General features: G+C 43.9%; 1 protein-coding gene across 1 annotated transcript in view; it reads right to left on the reverse strand.

Moving 5' to 3' along the window:
* ARID5B (AT-rich interaction domain 5B) overlaps window positions 1-22,510 on the reverse strand; it is a 447,066-nt gene extending 424,556 nt beyond the window's left edge. The window contains exons 1-2 of the mRNA XM_075348661.1: window positions 22,428-22,510; window positions 21,939-22,193 (exon numbers count right to left, since the gene is read on the reverse strand). Of these exons, the coding sequence (XP_075204776.1) occupies window positions 21,939-22,193; window positions 22,428-22,448 (276 nt within the window). The 5' untranslated portion in view covers window positions 22,449-22,510. The remainder of the gene's footprint in view (window positions 1-21,938; window positions 22,194-22,427) is intronic.
* Window positions 22,511-23,501: the final 991 nt, after the last annotated feature.

A 23,501-nucleotide genomic window follows, 5' to 3' on the forward strand; every position in this document is an offset into this window, starting at 1 on the left:
TACACACTTCCCATAATCTGCAATTTAAGACTACAATGTAAGAAACATACTAAAGAACTAGATAAGTTTCTGCTGGTATGGAACGTTACGCCTATAACAAAACATTTTAAGGGTTGTCTAAATAAGTATTTGTACCCGCAGTAAATACACATAGCTGTAAAAGTTCACTGTCCTTCGAGTCTTAGGAATGTCTCAGAAGTCATTTGTCATACTTGAAACACGCACTTAGGAATAAACAGCAAAGATATGTGACTGACGAGCGCAATTTCTTTGTGTTCAGATTTAGATTTGGGAGTTACATATTCTCTCAGATTTAGTAACTATTGGGACAACTCGCAGGGTATAAAACAATTCTTGTTCATTGATATGCAAAGGATGAATGACTCTACCTATAATATACTTTAGGCGCTTGTGAATATAGAATGAATCCTGCAGATTCTAGGAAAAAAGGTTTTAGGAAACCTGCAAGAAAACTGCAACTGGAAATAATGCAATAAAGTCCAGACCTTTCTCAAACTTAAGGGGTTCTTCAAGTTCTTTGATATTGGTGACCTATCCAAAGGATAAGTCATCAATATTAATTAGTAGTAATCCGGCACCCCAACTGATCAGCTGTATTTGGTGCCGATGGCGGCCCGATGCCAGTACAGAAGAGCCCAGCTCCTTCAACCATGTAGTGCTCACAGCCTGCTTCTGCACATCTGTGGAGTTGATTTACAGTACCCGGCAATGGCCACTACACAGTTCATGGAGGTGTGCTGTTTAGCTCCGGTACTAACATCGGATGGCTGCTGCCACTTAGAAAAACTGATCTGTGATATGCCATATGCTGGATAGATATGAGCAAACCTGAACGGTAAAGTTCGTGGTTCATACCGGACACTTGGACTTGAGTTACTACAACAATTTTACAGCATAGAAGCTCAGGTTCCAGTTGACTTGTATGGGGTTTGGAGTCCAGGATCAAGGCCAGTTCCTGAACCAAATTTTTTCTATGACCATTTCACAGCACAGGAGCTCTGGTCCCAATTAACTTGTATGGGGTTTGGAGTTTGGGATCAAGTTCCTGAGCCAATTTTTTTTATTAAAGACAGTTGAACCTGGCAAAGCGGAACATACACGGGTCTGCTCATCTCTAGTGCCGAACCCTGACTGATCTCATTTTGATAGCATATCCCTAGGATAGGTCATCGATATAAAAGTAGAGCAAACGTTTAATGTGCCCACACAACTTAGATTACAGGTTTAGCTGGTTCGCTCATTACTGAGTTCATCTGACAGCAATCTCTCATGACAGTCTGTCTTCCCTCTATGTGTGAATATTTGGCTTGGCTGCACCCTCGTGTTTTTATTGGTAAAGGGGAAAAAGCGACAGCCAGACACCTATGAAGGAGGATCTACAAAATAATTGAAACATACTATCTTCCCAACACTATCTCTCTGGAGGAGCATTGAGGCTCCATACAAAATGGGTTCCCCAACACCATCTCTATGGGGGAGCATTGAGGGCCCCATACAAAATGGGTTCCCAAACATCATCTCTCTGGAGGAGCATTGAGGCCCCATACACCATAGGTTCCACAACATCAACTCTATGGGGGAGCATTGAGGCGCCAAACACCGTGGGTTCCCCAACATCATCTCTATAGGGGGAGCATTGAGTCCCCATACACCATGGGTTCCCCACCATCTCTATGGCGGAGCATTGAAGCCCCATAGACCATGGTTTCCTCAACATCATCTCTATGGGTGACCATTGAGGCCCCATACATTATGAGTTCCCCAACACTATCTCTATGGAGGAGCACTGAAGCCCCATACACCATGATTTCCTCAACATCATCTCTATGGGGGACCATTGAGGCCTCATACACCATGGGTTCCCCAACACCATCTCTATGGAGGAGCACTGAAGACCCATACACCATTGGTTCCTCATAATCATCTCTATGAGGCCTCGTACGCATTACATGGTTTTTGGGTTCCTCCAAAATTGTTGGTTTCAGGTGACTTCTGATTAATCTAATGTGAATGGAGGACCTCAGAATTTGTGGCAGTCTCAATAAAACTCACTTGATGGTACTTAAACAATTTTGCAATAAAAATAGGAAGACACTGTAATTTTCACTTTGATGTGAATTTTTTTTGTACATGTATTTGAATAGAGTCTACATGAAATACACTTTAAGTATATGTTGCACAACAAAACAATAACAATCCCATGGGGGGGGGGGGTCAATATTTTATAATAGGAAGTGTACTGTAACAGTTGATAATTTTTAACTGTTACTTGTAATTTATATGCTTTAACTTTACTTTTGCTTCCTTTTTAGAGCAGTCAGGCCATGGACCTCTCTGCCACATGATGTGATAATGATGGATTCACTACAAAAGTTCAAGAAGGTTCCTGGATGCCTTTCTTGAAAAAGATAATATTACAGGTTATGAATACTAAATTCTGAGATGGGGCTTTGATCCTGGAAACTAATCTGATTGCCGAATGTGGAGTTGGGAAGGAATTTTCCCTATTATGGAGCTATTAGCATCTGCCCCATGGGGTTTTTGCCCTCCTTTGGATCAACGTTAGGATATAGGTTGAACTTGATGGACTTGTGTCTAACTTTAACCTAAAAAAAGCTATGAAAGGTTTTACTATTACCTTGAAAACCTTCTGACCTGTCATAGGTGGGATGAGTGAGAGTGCAGGAACTGAGAACCCCAAGAATGAGGAGGTTGTGACACTCCACTTATTTCCATGCCCCTTCCGGTCTTATCAGCTTTCCTTGGTTATCCGAGTATGAGTCTTCATCCACCCATGTTGCCCATAGAAGACCTTTTCCTTCTATTACTTATCCCCTTACTCTTTTGTATCTAAAGTGCTGGACCTTACAAAAATAAATAATGTTCTATACAAATTACTAAAAATAATATAAAAAGTTTTATATGGGCGGCAATTGTGGAAGTCTAGTTGGAACAGAAGAGCACTATAAGGCACAATGATGGTACTGGTCACCTGGGGTGGTTGTGTTTGGACTCAACACCTATAAGAGCCTTAGAATCAATGGCTGCAGGCAAAGTTATTACAGATAACAATTCACTTTAGTGGAGAGTTCATGGTATCTGGGCTGCGCTTGCCGAAATGAAACCTTGATGGTAAAAACATCATCAACACCAGGGGCGGACATATCATTGGTGCAGTCTGTGCGGCCGCACAGAGGCCCAAGTGGTTGGGGGGCCCATTACAGCATCCAAAGTAGGTGGAGTTGTGCATTATTATGAGCTCTTGGGCAGCAAAGGGCCCATATATTGTTCTTGCACAGGGGCCCTTTTTTCTCAATGTCCGCCAACGACCAACACCCTTCATCAGCACACTGGTACTTTCCGCATGTAAAAAAACAATGACCTTTGTGTTTTTTTTAACCTGCGAAAAAGGTGTTGAAATGCGTTGGTGTAATTAAACCCTTCATTTTATACCATCCAAGATTCTATATTTCCGTAAGCGCAGCCCAGGTACCGTGAACTCTCCTCTAAAGTGAATGTAGGTGATGTTGACATTATGCAAATGATTGTGACTCCAAAAATGATTCCATATTTTAAATTTAATAATTTTATAGTTCAAATTCCTCATTGATTATCGTAACTTTTATTACATTCTTAGAGGAGGAAAAAACAACATATCTTCATGTGTTTTTGGGATATTTTAGAAACACAATGTTAGGCTATGTGCGCACGCTGCGGATTTACTGCGGATTTGCCGTGGATTTGCTGCAGAGAATGTGTCTAACATTGCTGCCGTCATTCCCCAGCAAAATATATGGGTATAAAAAAATGCTGTGCGCATATTGTGTTTTTTTATACCTGCGGATTTACCCGTGGATTTTCCAATGCGGAATTAATGTACATGTTACTTCTTTTCCGCAGGTAACTGCGGTTTTTGCAATAGATAATGGTAAAAATCTGCAGGGACCAACCTGCAGAAAAAATGCGGCAAATCCGCATGCGGATTTCGTTGCGGTTTTGGTGCAGTTTTTTTACTGCAGGTGCGGGATTCTTTAAAGGGAACCTGTCACCACTTTTTTGGCGTATAAGCTGCGGCCACCACCACCGGGCTCTTAGATACAGCATTCTTACATGCTGTATATAAGAGCCCAGGCCGCTGTGAGAACATAAAAACACTTTATAATACTTACCTAACGGTTGCTCGGTGGGCCCAATGGGCGTCTCTGTTCTCTGTTGCCGGCGCCACCTCTTTCGACTATCTTCGTCCTTCTTCTGAAGCCTGTGTGCATGACGCGTCTACGTCTTACACACTTGCCGATCCTGCGCAGGCGCACTACAATACTTTGATCTGCCCTGCTCAGGACCTCAATGCCAGAGAGTGTGGATGACATCAGACCCGTCATGCACCGCGGCTAGAGAAGAAGGAGGATGAAGATGGGCGAATGAGGTGGCGTTGGACAACGGAGACGCCCATTAGGCCCAGCGCGCGACCGTTAGGTATTATAAAGTGTTTTTTATGTTCTCACAGCGGCCTGGGCTCTTATATACAGAATGTTAGAATGATGTATATAAGAGCCCGGTGGTGGTGGCCGCAGCTTATAGGCCAAAAAAGTGGTGACAGGGTCACTTTAAGACGGTCTGGATTTTCCTTGAGAAAAAGTCACTTTCTAGTGTTCACATGGCCGAACAAGGATTTTGATGGAGACAGAGGAGCTGCTATAACTCTGTGAATAATATCAAGATATTCTATAATGTGATAGGAAGGGATGTGGTAAGGAAAAAAATAAAAATAAAAACGCAAGGAAGCCTCAAAACACGAGTGAAAATAAAGCCACAATTATTTCTTGATGGACGTGAATTTACTTTCTTCCAACAGTAGAACTAAAGCACAAGTGAGTGTAATAATAATTCTGTTTTCCCCTGAAGGATCTAAGCTGTAGAGATGTATTTTTGTTACAAACTTCAGCTTTCTATGGTAAAGTAGCATCATGGTGACAGTGTGCAGTTATCTGTATTATAGATTACGGCTTTCCTTTGTAGACAGTACTGACAGTTCCTCTTTCACTTTCGGCCACACTATACAAACCCCACTGCATTAAGAAGAAATAATAAAAAAAAAATAACATGAACAAAAACACCAGCAATGTACGGTAGTCTGACACTTCTTTTTCCTCCAAAGTGACTGATAAACCATTCAGGGAGCAGAAAACTTAGAAAAGCCATTGAGTTAAAGGACTTTTTGTAGGAAAAAAAACAAAGTAGTATTGAGGTGTTTAAATACAATCTGAGGCCTCTTTTACACGTGCGTGCCTCCGGTACGTGTTTGGTCAGTTTCCGCACGTACCGGAGACACGTACACACGTAGACCTATGTTTTCAAATGGAGTTGGACACACATATGTATTTACGCACAGAACGTGTGTCCGTTTCGTACTTACGTGTGTCCGTGAGTTTCTCGCGGCAACATGTCCGCTTTCTCTCCGGCATCACAGGTGTCACACGGAACGCAAACGGGTCACACGTAACACAAACGGACCATACGGATGTATTTCGTGTGACACGCACCGGAGAAAAGACATGTGTCTGCGAGAAAAAAAAAAGAAAACTTTACTCACCTTCTCCAGCCCTGCTGTCTCTGCTGCTGTCACTTGCTGCTGACCGCCGCTCATTATGCTCATTGAATATTCACTTCACTGTGGGCCGGAAGCAGCAGCAGCGGGAGTCGGCAGTACCAGAGACCGAAGATCAACACCACGGACAGCGACGCCAGGGACAGGTGAGTAGAAAGTTCCCGTTCTCCGTGTGTTATCACGGATAACACACGGAGAACACACGTAGGCAATAAACACGGCACACGGAGGGGAAAATGCACCTCTGACACGTCCGTGAAAAACGTGCGTGTGAAAGAGGCCTAAACGAATGTTACCAAAACGGCCGAATTCCCCACCTGCACTTCTAATCCAGTATCTTATCCCTTGATAATAGTGTCAGACACTTCAATTTAAAAAAAAACCTCGTTAATTTATTATTATTGGAAAAATAAATCAAATGGGGCGCAAAAAGAGTCACTATCATTTTCTGTTACTTGTTTTATAAAGACAAACCGCAATTGCAAGTACATCACTCTTGAGCAATTTTTGCTCCATTTTTTTTTTCTTAAATTGCCCCACATTAAAAAGGTTATTTACATTGTATTTTTACAGTTACTTAGGTTGAAAAAAGACCTATGTCCATTTAGTTCACTCTTAAGGGTACTTTACACGCTGCAACATCGCTACCGATATATCGTCGGGGTCACGTCGTTAATGACGCACATCTGGCGCTGTTAGCGACATCGCAGCGTGTGACACTAAAGAGCGACGATCAACCATCGCAAAATCGTCCAAAAACGGTGATCGCTGACACGTCGCTCCTTTTCATAATATCGTTGCTGCTGCAGGTACGATGTTGTTTGTCGTTCCTGCGGCAGCACACATCACTGTGTGTGACACCGCAGGAACGACAAACATCTCCTTACCTGCGTCCACCGGCAATGCGGAAGGAAGGAAGGAAGTTGGCGGGATGTTACGTCCCGCTCATCTCCGCTTAGTGACGTCGCGGTGACGTTGCTGTGACACCGAATGCACCTCCCTCTTGAAGGAGGGATTGGTCGGCGGTCATAGTGACGTCGCTGCACAGGTATGTGCATGTGATGCTGCCGTAGCGATAATGTTCGCTATGGCAGCGATCACCAAATGTCACACGTACGACGGGGGCAGGTGCTATCGCGCTCAACATCGCTAGTGATGTCGCAGCATGTAAAGCACCCTTTACTCTACCAATTATACATTTTGTCAATTTAAAGAAGTTGTACAAGTTGTAAAAAACGTGGCTGCTTTGTTTCGCAAACAGCCGCACTCCTGACCACGGTCTGGGAGCGCTATTGCAGCTCATTCACTTCACTGAGTGGAGTCTGATGTTTTCCACGCACCCATAGACTTACATGGGCAAGTCTCGTCCGAGTGATGTGTCCAATTGCAGCATGCTGCGATTTTTTTCTCATGCGAATTGTCATGAGAAAGAAAATGTTGATCAGCTCGGATTTATTGAATCATGCAGGTCCGTGTAGTATCCGATAAAAAAAAAATCAGATAGAGCTCGTCCGATTAATGTGGTGCGGTGGGGAATCCTACTTTGAAATATTTTCTTGGTGCATAGTGTTTTTTACACAGTTCCTACAGAAAGAAAATACTTAAAGGCAGACTGTCAACCCTAATACGCCCCAGTGCACTGACACACCCCCAGTACCCTAATACGCCCCAGTGCACTGACACACCCCCAGTACCCTAATACGCCCCAGTGCACTGACACACCCCAGTACACTGACACGCCCCAGTACTTGTACATGCCCCCAGTACACTGACACACGCAGTACACTGACACGCCCCAGTACTCGGACATGCCCCCAGTACACTGACACGCCCCAGTATACTGACATACCCCAGTATGTGGACATGCCCCCAGTACACTGACACACCCAGTACACTGACACGCCCTAGTACACTGACACGCCCCAGTACACTGACACGCTCCAGTACTCAGACATGCCCCAGTGCACTGACACACCCCCAGTACCCTAATACGCCCCAGTGCACTGACACACCCCAGTACACAGACACGCCCCCAGTACACTGACACTCCCCAGTACTCCGACATGCCCCTAGTACACTGACACACCCCATTACTCTAATCCACCCCAGTGCACTGACAAACCCCAGTACCATAATTTGCCCCAGTACTCGGACATGCCCCCAGTACACTGACACGCCCTAGTACACTGACACGCCCTAGTAAATTGACATGCCCCAGTACTCGAATATGCCCCCTGTACACTGACATGCTCCCAGTACCCTGACACACCCCAGTACACTGACCCCCCCCCCCAATATCGAGGGGATCAGGTGTACGGCTCACGTGACACAACAAATTCATGTAGCCCATGGAGGGCAAGTGCCTACACTGCTGGAACGGACTTGGCACCGGAGGTGAGTATAAGTTTTTTTTATTTTAATGGGGGCAAACATGGGGAATGAAAAGGGGTTGTCCAAGTAATGGAAAACCCCTTTAATGTCTAACACAATGGCACAAGTCCAGGACTTTAGAACAAAAGAAATTATGGAAATATTAACATTTGTCATTTAAGCTTGTCATAAACATTAGAGTAATGTCCTCCAAACCGGACTACTGATGTGTATTGAGGCCTTAAGACTGTGCACTGACAGATGATGTCAAAGGAAAGAAGGATCAGGCATGTTGAATTTCCATTCCCAATCTGTTTATTCAGAAACTGCCACCTAATTTATTGGGCAGCATTTATTCTGTTTTGCCAATTAAAAAAAATACATAGCCTCAGCCTGTAGCAAACAGCTTAAAATAGTCAAGTTTTCTTCCATATGCACCATGAAGCATCCTAAAATGCCCTCTCACCTTTTCAGGTGACCTTAATGTGACCTTCTCTAAACAATTGAATGCACATGTCTAACTGTTCAATGTTTCAGTACTTTTTACACAACTTGCTGTTCTCAAACAAGGAGCTTAATGGCAAAATTCACAACAGGTGTTTAATCCATGAATCGCCCAATACATTTCGGGGTTCAATTAGAACTGGTATTTAGACAGTCATCCTTATCGTGCTGTTCACATTGACATCATGAGACCAATACGACACTTAAGGCTATGTGCGCACGTTGCGTAAATACATGCAGTTACGCTGCGCTTTATAGCGCAGCGTAAATACATGCAGTTACGCTGCGCTTTATAGCGCAGCGTAACTGCATGCGTCCTGCGTCCCCTGCACAGTCTATGGAGATTGTGCAGGGGCCGTGCGCACGTGGCATCTTAGAGCGCAGCGCTTCGGCTGCTGCCCGAAGCGCTGCGTTCTAGAAGTGACATGTCACTTCTTCCGTGCGCTTTGCCGGCAGCTCCTGCTCTGTCTATGGCAGGAGCTGCAGGCAGAGCGCATGGAATCGGCTTTTTTTTTTTTTCTCTACGGACATTTTCTGCAGCGATTTGAAGCGCACGTGTGCTCTTCAGATCGCTGCAGAAATATCTGCAGGGCTAGTACGCAACGTGCGCACATAGCCTAACAATTGATCAGCAGTACCTCACCATTGTGAGGCTTCAAACAGTATGCCCTCAGATGGAAGTGGCCAGTGATCTAAGAGTATCACCAGCAGGTTGCAACAGAGATGCAAAGAGACTGGAAGAGTCACAGAAAGATATAGAAGTGGATGTCCTTTGGCTACATCCCACACTGATGACCTCTTTATTGTAAACAATGTCCTTTGGAACTGGATGATGAATGCCACACAACTCTAGGCATCCAAGTGTCACGTCAGACCATTCAAACTCGTTTACATCAGGGTGGTCTGCGAGCTAGATGACCTGCAAGGTACCTGACCACACCACCAGGCATAGGCATCATTGCATTGCTGGATGAGGGACCAGTGGGCCTCGGTGCTATTCACTGATGAAAGTCAATTCACGCTGAGAAGAAATGATGGCCGCCAGCGATATTGGGACGTCAAGGAGAGCGCTATGCACCAGTCACTGTTGTCACCAGACAAGCCTTTGGTGGCGGGGGTGTTAAAGTGTGGGCTGGTGTGTCTAATCAATACCGAACTGTCCTACACTGTGTGATTGGTACAGTGACAAGACCTTACTACTTAAATAACATCAGTAATCCAGTCATTGTGCCTCTGCATGAACATCACAGGCCTAATTTCATCTTCACGGACAACAATGTTCCAGCTCACCGAGGTCGTATCATTAGGGATGGCAGCTGGAGACTGGGGCACCACAAATGGAGCAGCAGCACTTTCTTCAGACCTGGATCCCACAGAAAACCTAGGCATCAGCTGAGTTGTTGTGTAGAGGCCGTAACTATGTACCCCAGAACCTCAATGACCTGAGGGCTTCCCTCCAAGAAGAGGGAGATGCCATGTGCCTCAGCAGACAATAACTCCACTAACTTTTGTGACTACGGTAGTTATATGCTATATATATATATATATATATATATATATATATATATATACGTACAGATAGAGATAAATATTCACACACATATGTAAAAATATTTATGTCTGTGTGTCTATATTTAGCCGTATATATAAGAGATGAGCAGACCCTACAACTGAGCCAATATCTCAAAGCCGATGTGATATATTTCACATTAGGTCACTGCTTCCTTCACCTATAAAGCTGTATTCACACAATGAGATTAGTACATATATAAGGAACCATTTCACAGCTCGACACACGGCCCGACAGGCGAGTGAGCTCATAGATCACTCAGGCTGATGGCTTATGAGGTAATTATTGTTCCCAGGGAAACATATACTGCCAAACTCAAATCAAACTGATATGAGGCCAAGTATAAACACTTATAATGTGACTTAGTAGAAACAGAAGTTGGCAGGCGGCTGTAACATATGCCAGGTTACTTATTAATATTTTATTACACTTCTAATTAAACAATATATATCACATATCAACAGAGACTTATGGAAACATCCATGGATTACCCTGAAGTATAAATAATTCTTGGATATAACCTCATGTGCGCCTCATACTGAGATCCTATATCATGTGCGAAAGCCTCAATATTTCCTTTAAAAACGTCTTGGTAGATCAAGAGGACTGTATAATAAGGAGCCTTATAACTTTCTGACATAGTTTGTACAACTTTTTACCATTTTAAGATATTTGCTGGGTATTAATAACTGGAAACATTCGCATTAAGAGAGGACCCGTCCTCATGTTTCGCCTTGTGAAGGAGATGTGTTTCGCTCAGGCTGTGTTCACATCTCTTTTTGTACCCCCATAAAAAGTCTAAAAGCTAAACCTCAAAAAGAGGAATTAAATCTTCCCCCAAAAATTCAGAAATAGGTTGTAAGGCCAGAGTCACACTTGCAAGTGCCTCGCGTGTAACTCGCGCGAGTCTCTCATTGAATCACCCGGCACGGACTCACACTCTCCTGACAGGAGCGGGTCGGTTGCATGTATGTCTATGCAGCTGAGACGCTCCTGTCCGGAGAGTGTGAGTCCATGCCGGGTGATTCAATGAGAGACTCGCGCGAGTTACACGCGAGACACTCGCAAGTGTGACTCTGGCCTAAGCCAGACACTGTGCACCTACATGTGTGAACGGCGCCCTGTACAAGCCATCTGTGTGCAATATTAATACTAAGCAATAACCACCTCCATGGAGTGGCCGTGTGTGAGTGGTTGCTCCATCAGTGTTTGCACCTGTTGCCTCCATCTTTATTATGGGGTTTTACTGCATCCGGTCAGTGCATTTGTTTCTGTGGCCTGGGCTGTTAAACATTGTTGCCCTTTCTTGCTGTGAGTTTTTCTGATTGTTTGGAGGAAGATTTAATTCCTCTTTATGTAATTTAGCTTTTAAATTTAGTGTAGGGACTCGCAAGCATGAGGACCCTTAGCGTGGGTTGTGGACTTCCGTATTTTGGCCAAAATAACTAATACCTCATATATATATTTTTGCACTTATATTTTTAAACAGGAAGCAGCCAGGCCCATTAATGTAGGCCTTGTAAACTGGGGTCTCCATTCCTGTATAGTGCACTTATACAGTGCTGGGCAGCCCCCCACCTAGATTAATAGTATGGGTGTCATCAATAGGCTGTAAGCCTGACACTGTGTCATTTGTGTGCATTTTTAATACTAAGCAATCACCCCCTCCATGGAGTGACAGTGTGTGAGGGGTTGCTCCATCAGAGTTTTGCACCTGTTGGCTCCATCTTTATTGGGGGGTTTTGCTGCATCCTGTGAATGCATTTGATTCTCTGGCCTGGGCAGGTAAACACTGTTGCCATTTCTTGCTGTGAATTTTTCCCATTAAAATTCTGGTAAATTTCACAAGAAAATTAACGCTGCCTGAATTACTATTTTTCCTGTCAAAATGACAGAAACATCAAGAGAATCTGACGGACTCCATAGTTTTTGGGGTCCATCCGGTGCTGGTGGTCTCCACTGTGCACATTTTATCCAGAATCTGGACGTAAAATAGAATGTTTCCGTTCACTTACAGCAAACGGTGACCCTAAAGGGTGCTTTACACACTGCGGCATCACTAGTGATAGCTAGCGATGTCGTGCACGATAGCACCCGCCTGCGTCGTTCGTGCGACATTTATCAACATTATCACTACGGCAGCGTCACACGCACATACCTTTTCAGCGACGTCACTCCCTCCTTCAAGGGGGAGGTGCGTTCGGCGTCACAGCGACGTCACTAAGCGGCCGTCCAATAGCAGAGGAGGGGTGGAGATGAGCGGCCGGAACATGCCGCCCACCTCCTTCCTTCATCATTGCCGGTGGATGCAGGTAAGGAGATGTTCGTCGTTGCTGCGGTGTCACACATAGCGATGTGTGATGCCGCAGGAACGACGAACAACCAGCGGCATGCACCACCAACAATATTATGAAAAGGAGCGACGTGTCAACGATCAACGATTTTTGACGCTTTTGCGATCGTTGATCGTCGCTCCTTGGTGTCACATGCTGCGATGTCGCTAACGGTGCCGGATGTGCGCCACTAACGACGTGACCCCGACGATATATCGTTAACGATGTCGCAGCGTGTAAAGCACCCTTTACCCTAATACTGAGGATCAAATCTCTGTATGAAGGATCATAACAAATCCACAGCAGAAATCTGAAGATGACATTTGCAGATTTTTTGCAGCATTTTGGCAGTTTTAGATACAATGGGTTACCTGCATTTTGAGTGCGTTTTTGACACAACGGTTTTTGTCTCTTTTTAGTATGTCACTTGATATAAAAAGCTGCTTTGTTTTTTTACAATCCTTGTTATTTGACTTCAATAAGATTTTATTGATACAATCTTGTGCGGATTACATGCGTCTACACCACAGGTTAATTTCCACAGCTTAAAGAATGCACAGTGGACAAAAGATTTCTATACGTCCCATCAACTTTTGATGGAACTTCAGGATGCAGTTTTATTTACACAGCATAGAAAAACTCACCAAAAACTGATCGTGGGAACTTAAAGGGAACTTGTCACCAGGATATTCCCTTATAAGCTGCAGCCAGCACCAGTGATCACTTATATACAGCATTATAGAATAATGTATATAAGAGCCCAGGCCGTTCTGTACAACATAAAAAAAGACCTTTTATTATACTCACCTGGGGGCAGTCAGGTCCAATGGGTGTCACTGCTTTGGGGTCCGGCGCCTCCTCTCTTCCATCCATCCATCCATCGCTGTTCTCCTTCCCAGCTCCGTGTGGATGATGCGTCCTACATCATCCACACAGAGGCCTTGATGGCGCTCCTGCGCATGTGCACTTTGATCAGCTCTGCTGAGGGAAGAGCAAAGTACTGTAATGAGGTATGAGGAAAGAGTGCCGGCGCATGCGCACTACAATACTTTACTCTGCCCTCAGCCGGGCAAATCAAAGTGCACATGCGCAGGAGCACTATCGAGGACCCTGTGTGAATGATGCAGGACGTGTCATACACACGGGGCCGGGAAGAAAGACAGCAATGGAAAGAAGAAAGGAGAGGCCGGACCGAGAGCAGCGACATCCATCAGACCAGACCGCGCCCTAGGTGAGTATTATAAAGGTGTTTTTTACGTTCTACAGCACGGCCTGGGCTCTTATATACAGTATTCTGAAATGCTGTATGTAAGGGCTCACTGGTGGTGGCCGCAGCTCATAAGGGAAAAACCTGGTGACAAGTTCCCTTTAACTTAGGTCTACATTCCCATAAGGAGAATGTGGTGAGTTTGATGTTGAAGGTTTTCTGCTCCTATTAGACCTCGTTCACTCGTTGAGTATTTGGTGAGTTTTTTACCTCAGTATTTGTAGCCAAATCCAGGAGTGGGTGATAAATTCAGAAGTCGTACCCATGTTTCTATTATACTTTTCCTCTGATAGTTCCACTCCTGGTTTTGGCTACAAATCCTGAGGTAAAAACCTCACCAAATACTCAACATGTGCACGTGGCCTTATTTAAATCAGGTTACTTGAGTTTTTACATGTGTTTTTATCGTGTTAATGCTTCCTTTTTTTTGTCTCTGCTTGGTATGTCATCCTTTAAATAAAGTTGTTTTGTATGTTTTTTTATTTCCTGGTATTTGGCTTTGACAAAACTTTATTGATTTACTTTTGTGCGGAATACATGCATTTTTATGTGTTTCTGCAACGGAAACTCACTAAGGCTATGTTCGCACGTTGCGTTTTTTTCCGCGTTTCTGCAGCGTTTTTAGCTGCAGCGTTTTTGCGCTAAACCGCATGCGTTTTTGATTGCCAGCAAAGTCTATGGGAAAAGCAGAAATCCTGTCTGCACTTTGCTTTTTTTTCAGCAGCGTTTAATTTGCATATTTGTGGTCAAAAACCATGCTGAAAAAGAAGCAGCATGTCAGTTGTTTTTGCCATTTCTGCAGCGTTTCCTTAACATTGGAGTCAATGAGAAATGGCAAAACGCAACCAAAATCAACATTTCTGCGTTTGTCATGCTTTTTACCTGCTTTTCCACTGCGTTTTTGGCTTCAAAAACGCATGCTTTTCTGGCATAAAATTAAAGGGTTATAATGTTCCTTTACACACACACAAAAACCAAAAATTTAAATGATAAAAAATATTAAACTTCACCTATTTTTCTGTTAAAATGTGCATAACCGCTATTATTTCATTAAAATTGATAATGTTCCATATATTTTTATTAAAAGTTAATTTTATCCTTTTTTTCTCTTTTTTCATTCTTTTTGACTATTCCAACTTTATTTCTCAGTGTCTTGATCTACAAAACGCATCTGCAGAAACGCAGGTGAAAACGCAGGTAAAAAGCGCTGAAAATGCACTAAAAACGTGGTAAATACGCATGCGTTTTTAGCGCTAAAAAATGGCCAAAAGCCATTTGGTCAAAAACCAAGGGAAGGAAAACGTGCAGAATAAACTGCAGGTACTCCGACGCAACGTGCGCACATAGCCTAAAGACGCATGTACATTATTTACCTGCAGAGTTTCCAAATCTAATGTAAGTCAATGTGGAAAATCTGAACATAAAAAGCAGCGTCGCCGCAGGAGAAAAATGACAGTTTGCGGATTTGAAACATGAACCACCGGTCAGTTTATGCAGAGTAAGAAAGAAGCGCATTGGGCAGGAGATTTCTATAAATCCCATCCACTGTGCTAGAACTGTAAGACGCTGCGTTTTTGACGCAACGCAAATTCGCAGCATCAAAATGTCACTCACTTGATTTGGATGTGAAATTTTAGCAGTAAGATCAGGATTTCTGCAGTGACATTATCATGAAACCCTGACCATGTGAACACAACCCTAAAAATATTAATGTGCAGTTCTTCTGCAGATCCTCTGTCAGCTGATGCCATTTTTTTTAGAATTTTTTACCCCATGAACAGGTACACACCAAGCCTACCTAGAATACTATTATTACTATAAGGGTATGTGCCTACGCTGAGTTTTTGTTATGGAAATTTTCTACACCATGTGGCAGAAAACGCACCAAATGCGTTTTGGTGCGTATTTTGGTGCGTTTTTGTCCCATGTGTTATTTTTAGTGAAATCAATGGCTGGAAGGGCTAAAAAACGCAGGAGAAAAAAAATGCACAAATAAATGACATGCTGCAAAACTGCAAGGAAAAAAGAAGCAACATGTGCACAACACTTTTAAATTCCCATAGACTTTGCATGCATTAAGGCTACGTGCGCACACTGCAGTTTTGTTTCCCTTTCACCCATCAGTTTTTTGGCCATCAGTCACAATCCGTCGAATTCTGAAAAAAACGGATCCAGTGACTGATGCCGCTAGATCCGTATTTTTCTCACTGACTTGTATTAGCGATGGATTGCCTCATGTTTAATCCATCTTTCGACGGATCTGGCGAAAAATGTGTGGACGGAGGCGACGTCCACAGCAATATTTTTTGTGTACGTCGAAAAAACAAACGACGATGAATCCATCGCTATCCGTCGTTTGGTAGAATGGAAGCCTATGGGCGCAGGATTCGTCGTAATCCGTGAAATGGTGAAATCCAGCCACGGATTAAGTTTTTTTTAACAGAGCATGCTCCAATATCAGTATATAACGCAGAATACACCCCACGTGTCATTCTCAGTGCTGTGATTGGTTTTCAGTAGCCAATAACGTTTGGGAACCACCCCTTTTAAAAAAACGGATCCATCAAAAAAAACTGAAGAAATGGATGACAAACTGATCCAACGGATCCATCAAACAAACGGACCCGTGGAGCCGACTGATTGTGAATGATGGCAAAAAACTGATGTGAGAAAGGGGCCTAAGCAAAAAATAATGCACCTCTGGCAGAAAAAAAGCATAAAAAATCCACATGGGTTTTTGACGCTTTTTCGTTGCGCGTGACGCGTTTCACTGGGGTTTTGCCCATACGTTTTTGCCCATGCATTTTTTTCTGAATATTAACTGGAAAAACACAGGGAAAAACGCAAAAAGAAGTGACATGCTGCTTCTTTTTTTTCTGCACCCAAAACTACAAGCATAAAAGAAGCAACGTGCGCACAGCCATTCTGAATTCTCATAGTTTTTGGGTGCAGTTTGTGGTTCTAAACTGCATGGATGACCTTCCCCAACAAAGTCTATGAAAAATCCAAAAGGCTGAGCGCATGTTCCATCTTTTTAGGCCAGAGTCACACTTGCGAGTGCCTCGTGTGTAACTCGCGCGAGTCTCTCATTGAATCACCCGGCATGGACTCACACTCTCAGGACAGGAGCGTCTCAGCTGCATAGACATTACATGCAACCGAACTGCTCCTGTCAGGAGAGTGCAAGTCCGTGCCGGGTGATTCAATGACAGACTTGCGCAAGATACACACGAGGCACTCGCAAGTGTGACTCTGGCCTTAAGGACGCTTTACACGCTGTGATATCGCTCAAGCGATCTCGTTGGGGTCACGGAATTTGTGACGCACATCCAGTCACTTTAGCGATGTCGTTGCGTGTGACACCTATGAGTGATTTTGAATCGTCTCAAAAACGGTAAAAATCGCTCATTGGTGACATCACCTCCTATTCTCAAATATCGCTGCTGCTCGGTGTACGAAGTAGTTTGTCGCTCCTGCGGCAGCACACATCGCTATGTGTGACACTACAGGAACGACGAACCTCTCCTTACCTGCGGCCGCCCGCAATGAGGAAGGAAGGAGGTGGGCGGGATGTTACGTCCCGCTCATCTCCGCCCCTCCGCTTCTATTGGGCGGCGGTTCGGTGACGCTGCTGTGACGTCGCTGTGACGCTGAACGAACCGCCCCCTTAGAAAGGTCACAGCGACGTCGCAGAGCAGGTATGTGCGTGTGACGCTGCCGTAGCGATAATGTTCGCTACGGCAGGGATCACACGATATCTCACGTACGATGGGGGCGGGTGCTTAAGCGCTCGACATCTCTAGCGATGTCGTAGTGTGTAAAGCAGCCTTAACCTGCAGTTTTGGGTGCAGAAAAAAGAAGCAGCATGTCAATTATTTTCTGTATTCTTCCCTGTGTTTTGCCATTGACAATATTAAAAAAATGCAGGCAAAAATGCACCAAAATGTGGCAAAAACGCATGCATTTTTTTAGGTGTTTTTCGGCCAGAGGGTGCATTTTTCACTGGAGAAACAAAACTTCAGTGTTCGTACATAAGCTAATGGTGGCTTTACATGCTACGACGTCGCTAATGCAAACTCGTTGGGGTCACAGAATTGGTGACGCACATCTGGCCGCATTAGCGATGCTGTTGCGTGTGACACCGATGAGCGATTTTGCATCGTTGCAAAAACGTGCAAAATTGCTCATCGTGACATGGGGGTCCATTCTCAAAAATCGTTACTGCAGTGGTAACGAGGTTGTTCCTCGTTCCTGCGGCAGCACACATCGCTCCGTGTGACACCGCAGGAACGAGGAACCTCTCCTTACCTGCCTCCCGGCCGCTATGCGGAAGGAAGGATGTGGGTGGGATGTTACGTCCCGCTCAGCTCCGCCCCTCCGCTGCTATTGGGCGGCCGCTCAGTGACGTCGCTGTGACGCCGCACGGACCGCCCCCTTAGAAAGGAGGTGATTCGCCGGTCACAGCGACGTCGCCGGGCAGGTAAGTATGTGTGACGGGTCTGGGCGATGTTGTGCGGCACGGGCAGCGATTTGCCTGTGTCGCGCAACAGATTGGGGCGGGTACACACACTAGCGATATCGGGACCGATATCGCAATGTGTAAAGCCCGCTTTAGGATAGTTTTTGGCACAAAACTGCACCAAAAAAAAGCGTCAAAAACACATCAATAAACGCAGAAGACCTAAATCATCCAAGAGGTGGTACAAAAAGGTAATAAATATGTTTATTATAACATATTGGTCACAATAATGTAATAATGACCATCCAAAAAAAAAAAAAATAAATAAATAAATGCCAGCAAGAACAAACAATGCTCCTTTATCAAAGAAAACATGACCTTCATTGCAATTCCTGGGATGAATGCTTATTATAGACACAAGGGGGAAGTGGATTAGTATAAATAAGTAAATATTAACACTTTGCCAAGAAAATCGAAATAAGAAAAAAAAAATCTAAGCTGCAGGAAGATCTGAAATCAATAATAAATTCATGTGAATGTATATAAACAAGTTAATGGAACAAGTGGAAACAAAGTGTATTTGAACATGGGAGTGTTATGTTGCCCTCTTTAGGCTCTGGCGCTCAGTGCTGGTTTCTGTAGGCTCGCTGCCAATGAAGTAACACTGGATTCTGTTGCTTCTGCGATCCGGCTAATGAATGACTAAGTCAGGCCAGCGGGGAAATGACATCACCCGGGTGTAAAGCACAACTGCATTAGGAAACTTTCTACCTGTTTCAATTATTTATCAATATGATCCTGTACAACAGAGTCCAGATCTCTGCACAATCCCTCCTCCTCCCCTTCCCTGGTCAGAGAGAGGAAAAAAAAAAAAACTGTCAAACCAGTTACTGAGACTGGAGGAAATTAACAGCTGAAAAATAATCATATAAAAAAAAATGACGCAATAGGAAACAAAAAAAAAAAAATAAAAAAATTAAAATATATTTAAGGAGATAAATAAATCTTATGTCACCGCCCTGGAGACGCGGAGCACAATCATCATCTATTTATGGCAGGCAATTAAATCTGCCAATTGTTCCACTATTAAAAAAAAAAAAAAAAGTAAAAAAAAAAAAAGATCTTGGGTTCTGCATTGTCTACAGCTTGTTATTGATGCTGTTCAGGCACTAATAAAATGGCTGAGTCATTTCCTTTAAGTGGCAAAAGAACATGGATGATATTCATACAGCTTTCTTGATATTTAATCCTTCCCCTTTTTTTTTTTTTTTTTTTCTTTTTTTTTCCCAGATCGCAAAGCATGTTGAAGTAATAAATTTGAAAAGCAAATAATAAGTCCTGCCTATAGTGGTGGTGGTGGATGGGGATGGGGAGGGGGCACAGACAGCTGCACAGGAAAGTTAGACAGGGGGAGGGGACATGTGAAGATCTTCGCAGAAGTGAGGTCAACCTGCTAATGTGTTTTTTTTTATTTTTTTTTAGAAGTTACAAAATGTCAATGCAAAAAAAAAAAAAAGATACAGACACATAAAAAAAAAAAAACTCGAGTAAATGAAAAACAAAGCCATTAAATCTGAGCATAGGGGGGCAGCCAAGCACAACTAAGAATACCGAAGCCTTTTCAAACATGTAATATTAAACTGCAATGTAACCCTAGCTTTAAATAAAGGCAAAGACAAAACTGCAATTAAAGCCCATTAGGTGATAGGTTGGGACTTAAGCAAACAGCAATCTTTAAAAATAGGATGACTTCTATTTCGCCTCTAGACAGAAAAAAAAAAAAAGAAAAATAAGAAAAAATAAAAGCCAAGTGCCCCTGGAACAATGATATTTATAGGATTTTAATATGTGATCCATCTCTACATATACACTAAAAAAAAAAAAAAAAAAAAAAAAAGCCAAGTGCCCTGGCCCCCTGGAACAATGATGTTTATGGGATTTTAATATGTGATCCATTTATACATATACACTATAAAAAAAAAAAAAAAAAGCTAAGTGCCCCTGAAACAATGATATTTATAGGATTTTAATATGTGATCCATTTCTGCATATACACTATAAAAAAAAATTAAAAAAAAAAAAAGCTAAGTGCCCCTGAAACAATGATATTTATAGGATTTTAATATGTGATCCATTTCTGCATATACACTATAAAAAAAATTAAAAAAAAAAGCTAAGTGCCCCTGGAACAATGATATTTATAGGATTTTAATATGTTAATACACTATAAAAAAAATAAAAAAATAAATAAATACATTTTTAAAAAAAAGCCAAGTGTTCCTGGAACAATGATCTATTTCTATATGTACACTACAAAAAATAGAAAAAAGAAATAATAAAAAAACCTCTTGAAACAATGATGTTTATAGGATTTAATATGTGATCCATTTCTACATGTACACTACAAAAAAAAAAAAAAAGCCAAGTGCCCCTGGAACAATGATGTTTATAGAATGTAATATGAGATCCATTTCTACATGTACACTATAAAAAATAAATAAATATATAAAAAAATTAAAAAAAAAGCCAAGTGCCCCCGGAACAGTGATATTTATAGGATTTAACATGTGATCCATTTCTACATGTTCACTATAAAAAAAAAAAAAAAAAAAAAAGAGTTGAGCTGTGACCGAGTGCAGCCATCGGAGTGCAATAAAGCAGAAATTACAGAAACATAAATAAATAAATAAAGAGACATTGTAAAGCGATCATGCTTTGATGATTTGGGCTATTATCTGAAAAATGTCAACTGTAGATCAAACATTATTTTCTGCCGGGGAGGAAGAAGAAGAGGAGGAGGAGGACGATGAAGAGGAGGAGGGAGAGTGAAGGGGAAGGAGGGGAGGGAGAGGAGGGGAGGGGGGGTCAATTTGCAGATTATTATAAAACACTGCATTGTGTAGTGTACGGTCAGCGCATCAGGGGTTAATTTCTAATACCTTTCAGTGGAAGCGTCATATTAATAAATGGTCTGAAGCCATCAGATTCCTTGTTAAGGATTAAGCAGTTAATGCTTAACGTGTTTGTGCTGGTTACATGCCTGATTCTCCTCTTCTTCTTTTTTTTTCTATTTCTCCCCCCCTCCTCCTCTTCTTTCCTTTTTCTCTATCCGCCCAAGCAGATCTGTAAGTTATTCTGAATGTATTTATTCAGGTACCTGTCATTTATCACCTTATTCAACATGTCTTTCTTTGCCAGCAAGAAAATAAATAAATAAAAATATAAAATAAAAAGAGCTTTTGATCTCAGTCTGCCTCCATCTCATAAAACATATCAAACACACACACACAGTCCAGAGAGCTGGAGACAATATCAGAAGACTGCGACGTAATGGATGCAATCACAGAAATGTATATATATATATATATATATATATATATATATATATATATATATATATATATATATATATATATATATATATATATACAGTATAGAAATATAGAAATACAGCCATGATGTTACAGAATGCAGGCAAATGACAAGAGATGGGATATTAATAGAGCTGTCAATCAAAGGGGGAAGTAGAAATAAATACTGATGTATGAGAAATAACACATCAGTTCTATGGCCAGAGCATATCAATGGGGCTACTACCACCAGCCCAGCTGGGAGCCCCCCACCACCAGCCAGCACCGCTGGGAGCCCCCACCTCCAGTCAGCACCGCTGGGAGCCCCCACCTCCAGCTTAGCTGGGAGCACCCATCATAACCACCAGCCCAGCTGGGAGCCCCATCATAACCACCAACCTACTGCAGCCTCCAGTGTTGGTCAGTACGATCGGCAAACACAAAAGGGTTAATCACCTCTCCATGGTCGGTATTCCTACCCAAGGGAGTATCTTCTGGGAGGAAATAAAGTTTGGAGCTGGATAAAAGTTGCTTGCTAGTTCTCTCTTCCCATAACAGCTGGAGCTCCGCTATGCAAATCGGATCCTCCGGCTTACATCTTACTAAGAAAAAGTCGCCAAGGGACAAGATTCTTGGTCTGTCTTCAAGGTGGAACTGAAAAGCCTTGTAGAAGATATAAGGTCCATGGAGACCACAGGGTGAGCCGACCCACTGCGGAGAAACAAAACACACAATCAGCTCATGTACATGCCATCAGTGCTCCGCAATGTGCGACTACAGGAATGTGACACAACACAACTCTGCCAATATCATCCGCATCCTCCATGGGGGAAAAGTTTGGGGAAAAGTTGCCGTGTGCGGGTCTGGTGTGGGGGTCTGGTGTGGGGTCTGGGTGAGGGCTGCCCGCCGCCCCCCGCAGCCGCCGGCACAGAGCCGATCATGTACCTTCACTGAGTTGGGCTCCATCTCGATGTTCTGACAAGGGGGCGCAATGTATAAGTGGGAAGCCTCCGACTGCAGCGGGAAGGGTTAAAATCATTCCTGGCTTACAGGAAGGTCCGCGGAGATTGGCGGAGGACGGGTCACGTGGTGTGACAGGGAAGGCTTATAAGAACCTCCCAGCGAGGGGGCGGGCTCTCCGCAGACCCCTCGGGCGGTGGAGAGCAGCGGCCGGTAGCATGGAGCAGCCGGCGGTACAGAGCGGCGGATGGGAAGAGGGCAGACCGGAGCGCACGGGTCCCCGGCCCGCTCCCCGGACACTGTCACCCCAGCACCGCGCTCCCCGGACACTGTCACCCCAGCACCGCCGCTCATCCCACAGAAGGACCTGACATCAGTGCGTGTGACTGACCGCAGACCCGGGCTGTGAAGAGGCTCCGCTTACTGGAAGGTCTGCAGGGCATGTGCCGGACACTGCGGAGCTGGCGGACTATGCACTGGAGAGACATGGGGGCAGGTGCTATCTGGAAAGGGGCAAACTGGAGTCATAGGGGGATGCTGGGCCTATTGTATCACTTAGGGTGTGCATGGGGGAAGCTGTGCTTATGGTATGTGTGGGGGTGTACATGGGAGAGACAGGGTCCGTGGTATCACTGTGGGGGTGTGTATGGGGGACGCCGGGCCCATTGTATCACTGTGGGGGTGTGTATGGGGGACGCTGAGCCCATGGTATGTGTGGGGGTGTGTATGGAGGACGCCAAGCCCATTGTATCACTGTGGAGGTGTGTATGGGGGACGCCGGGCCCATTGTATGACACTGGGGGTGTGTATGGGGGACGCCGGGCCCATTGTATCACTGTGGGGGTGTGTATGGGGGACGCCGGGCCCATTGTATCACTGTGGGGGTGTATGGGGGACGCCGGGCCTATTGTATCACTGTGGGGGTGTATGGGGGACGCCGGGCCCATTGTATCACTGTGGGGGTGTGTATGGGGGACGCCGGGCCCATTGTATCACTGTGGGGGTGTATGGGGGACGCCGGGCCTATTGTATCACTGTGGGGGTGTGTATGGGGGACGC

The sequence above is a fragment of the Anomaloglossus baeobatrachus genome, chromosome 5 (genome assembly GCF_048569485.1).
Source record: "Anomaloglossus baeobatrachus isolate aAnoBae1 chromosome 5, aAnoBae1.hap1, whole genome shotgun sequence".
NCBI classification, from domain to species: Eukaryota; Metazoa; Chordata; class Amphibia; order Anura; family Aromobatidae; genus Anomaloglossus; species Anomaloglossus baeobatrachus.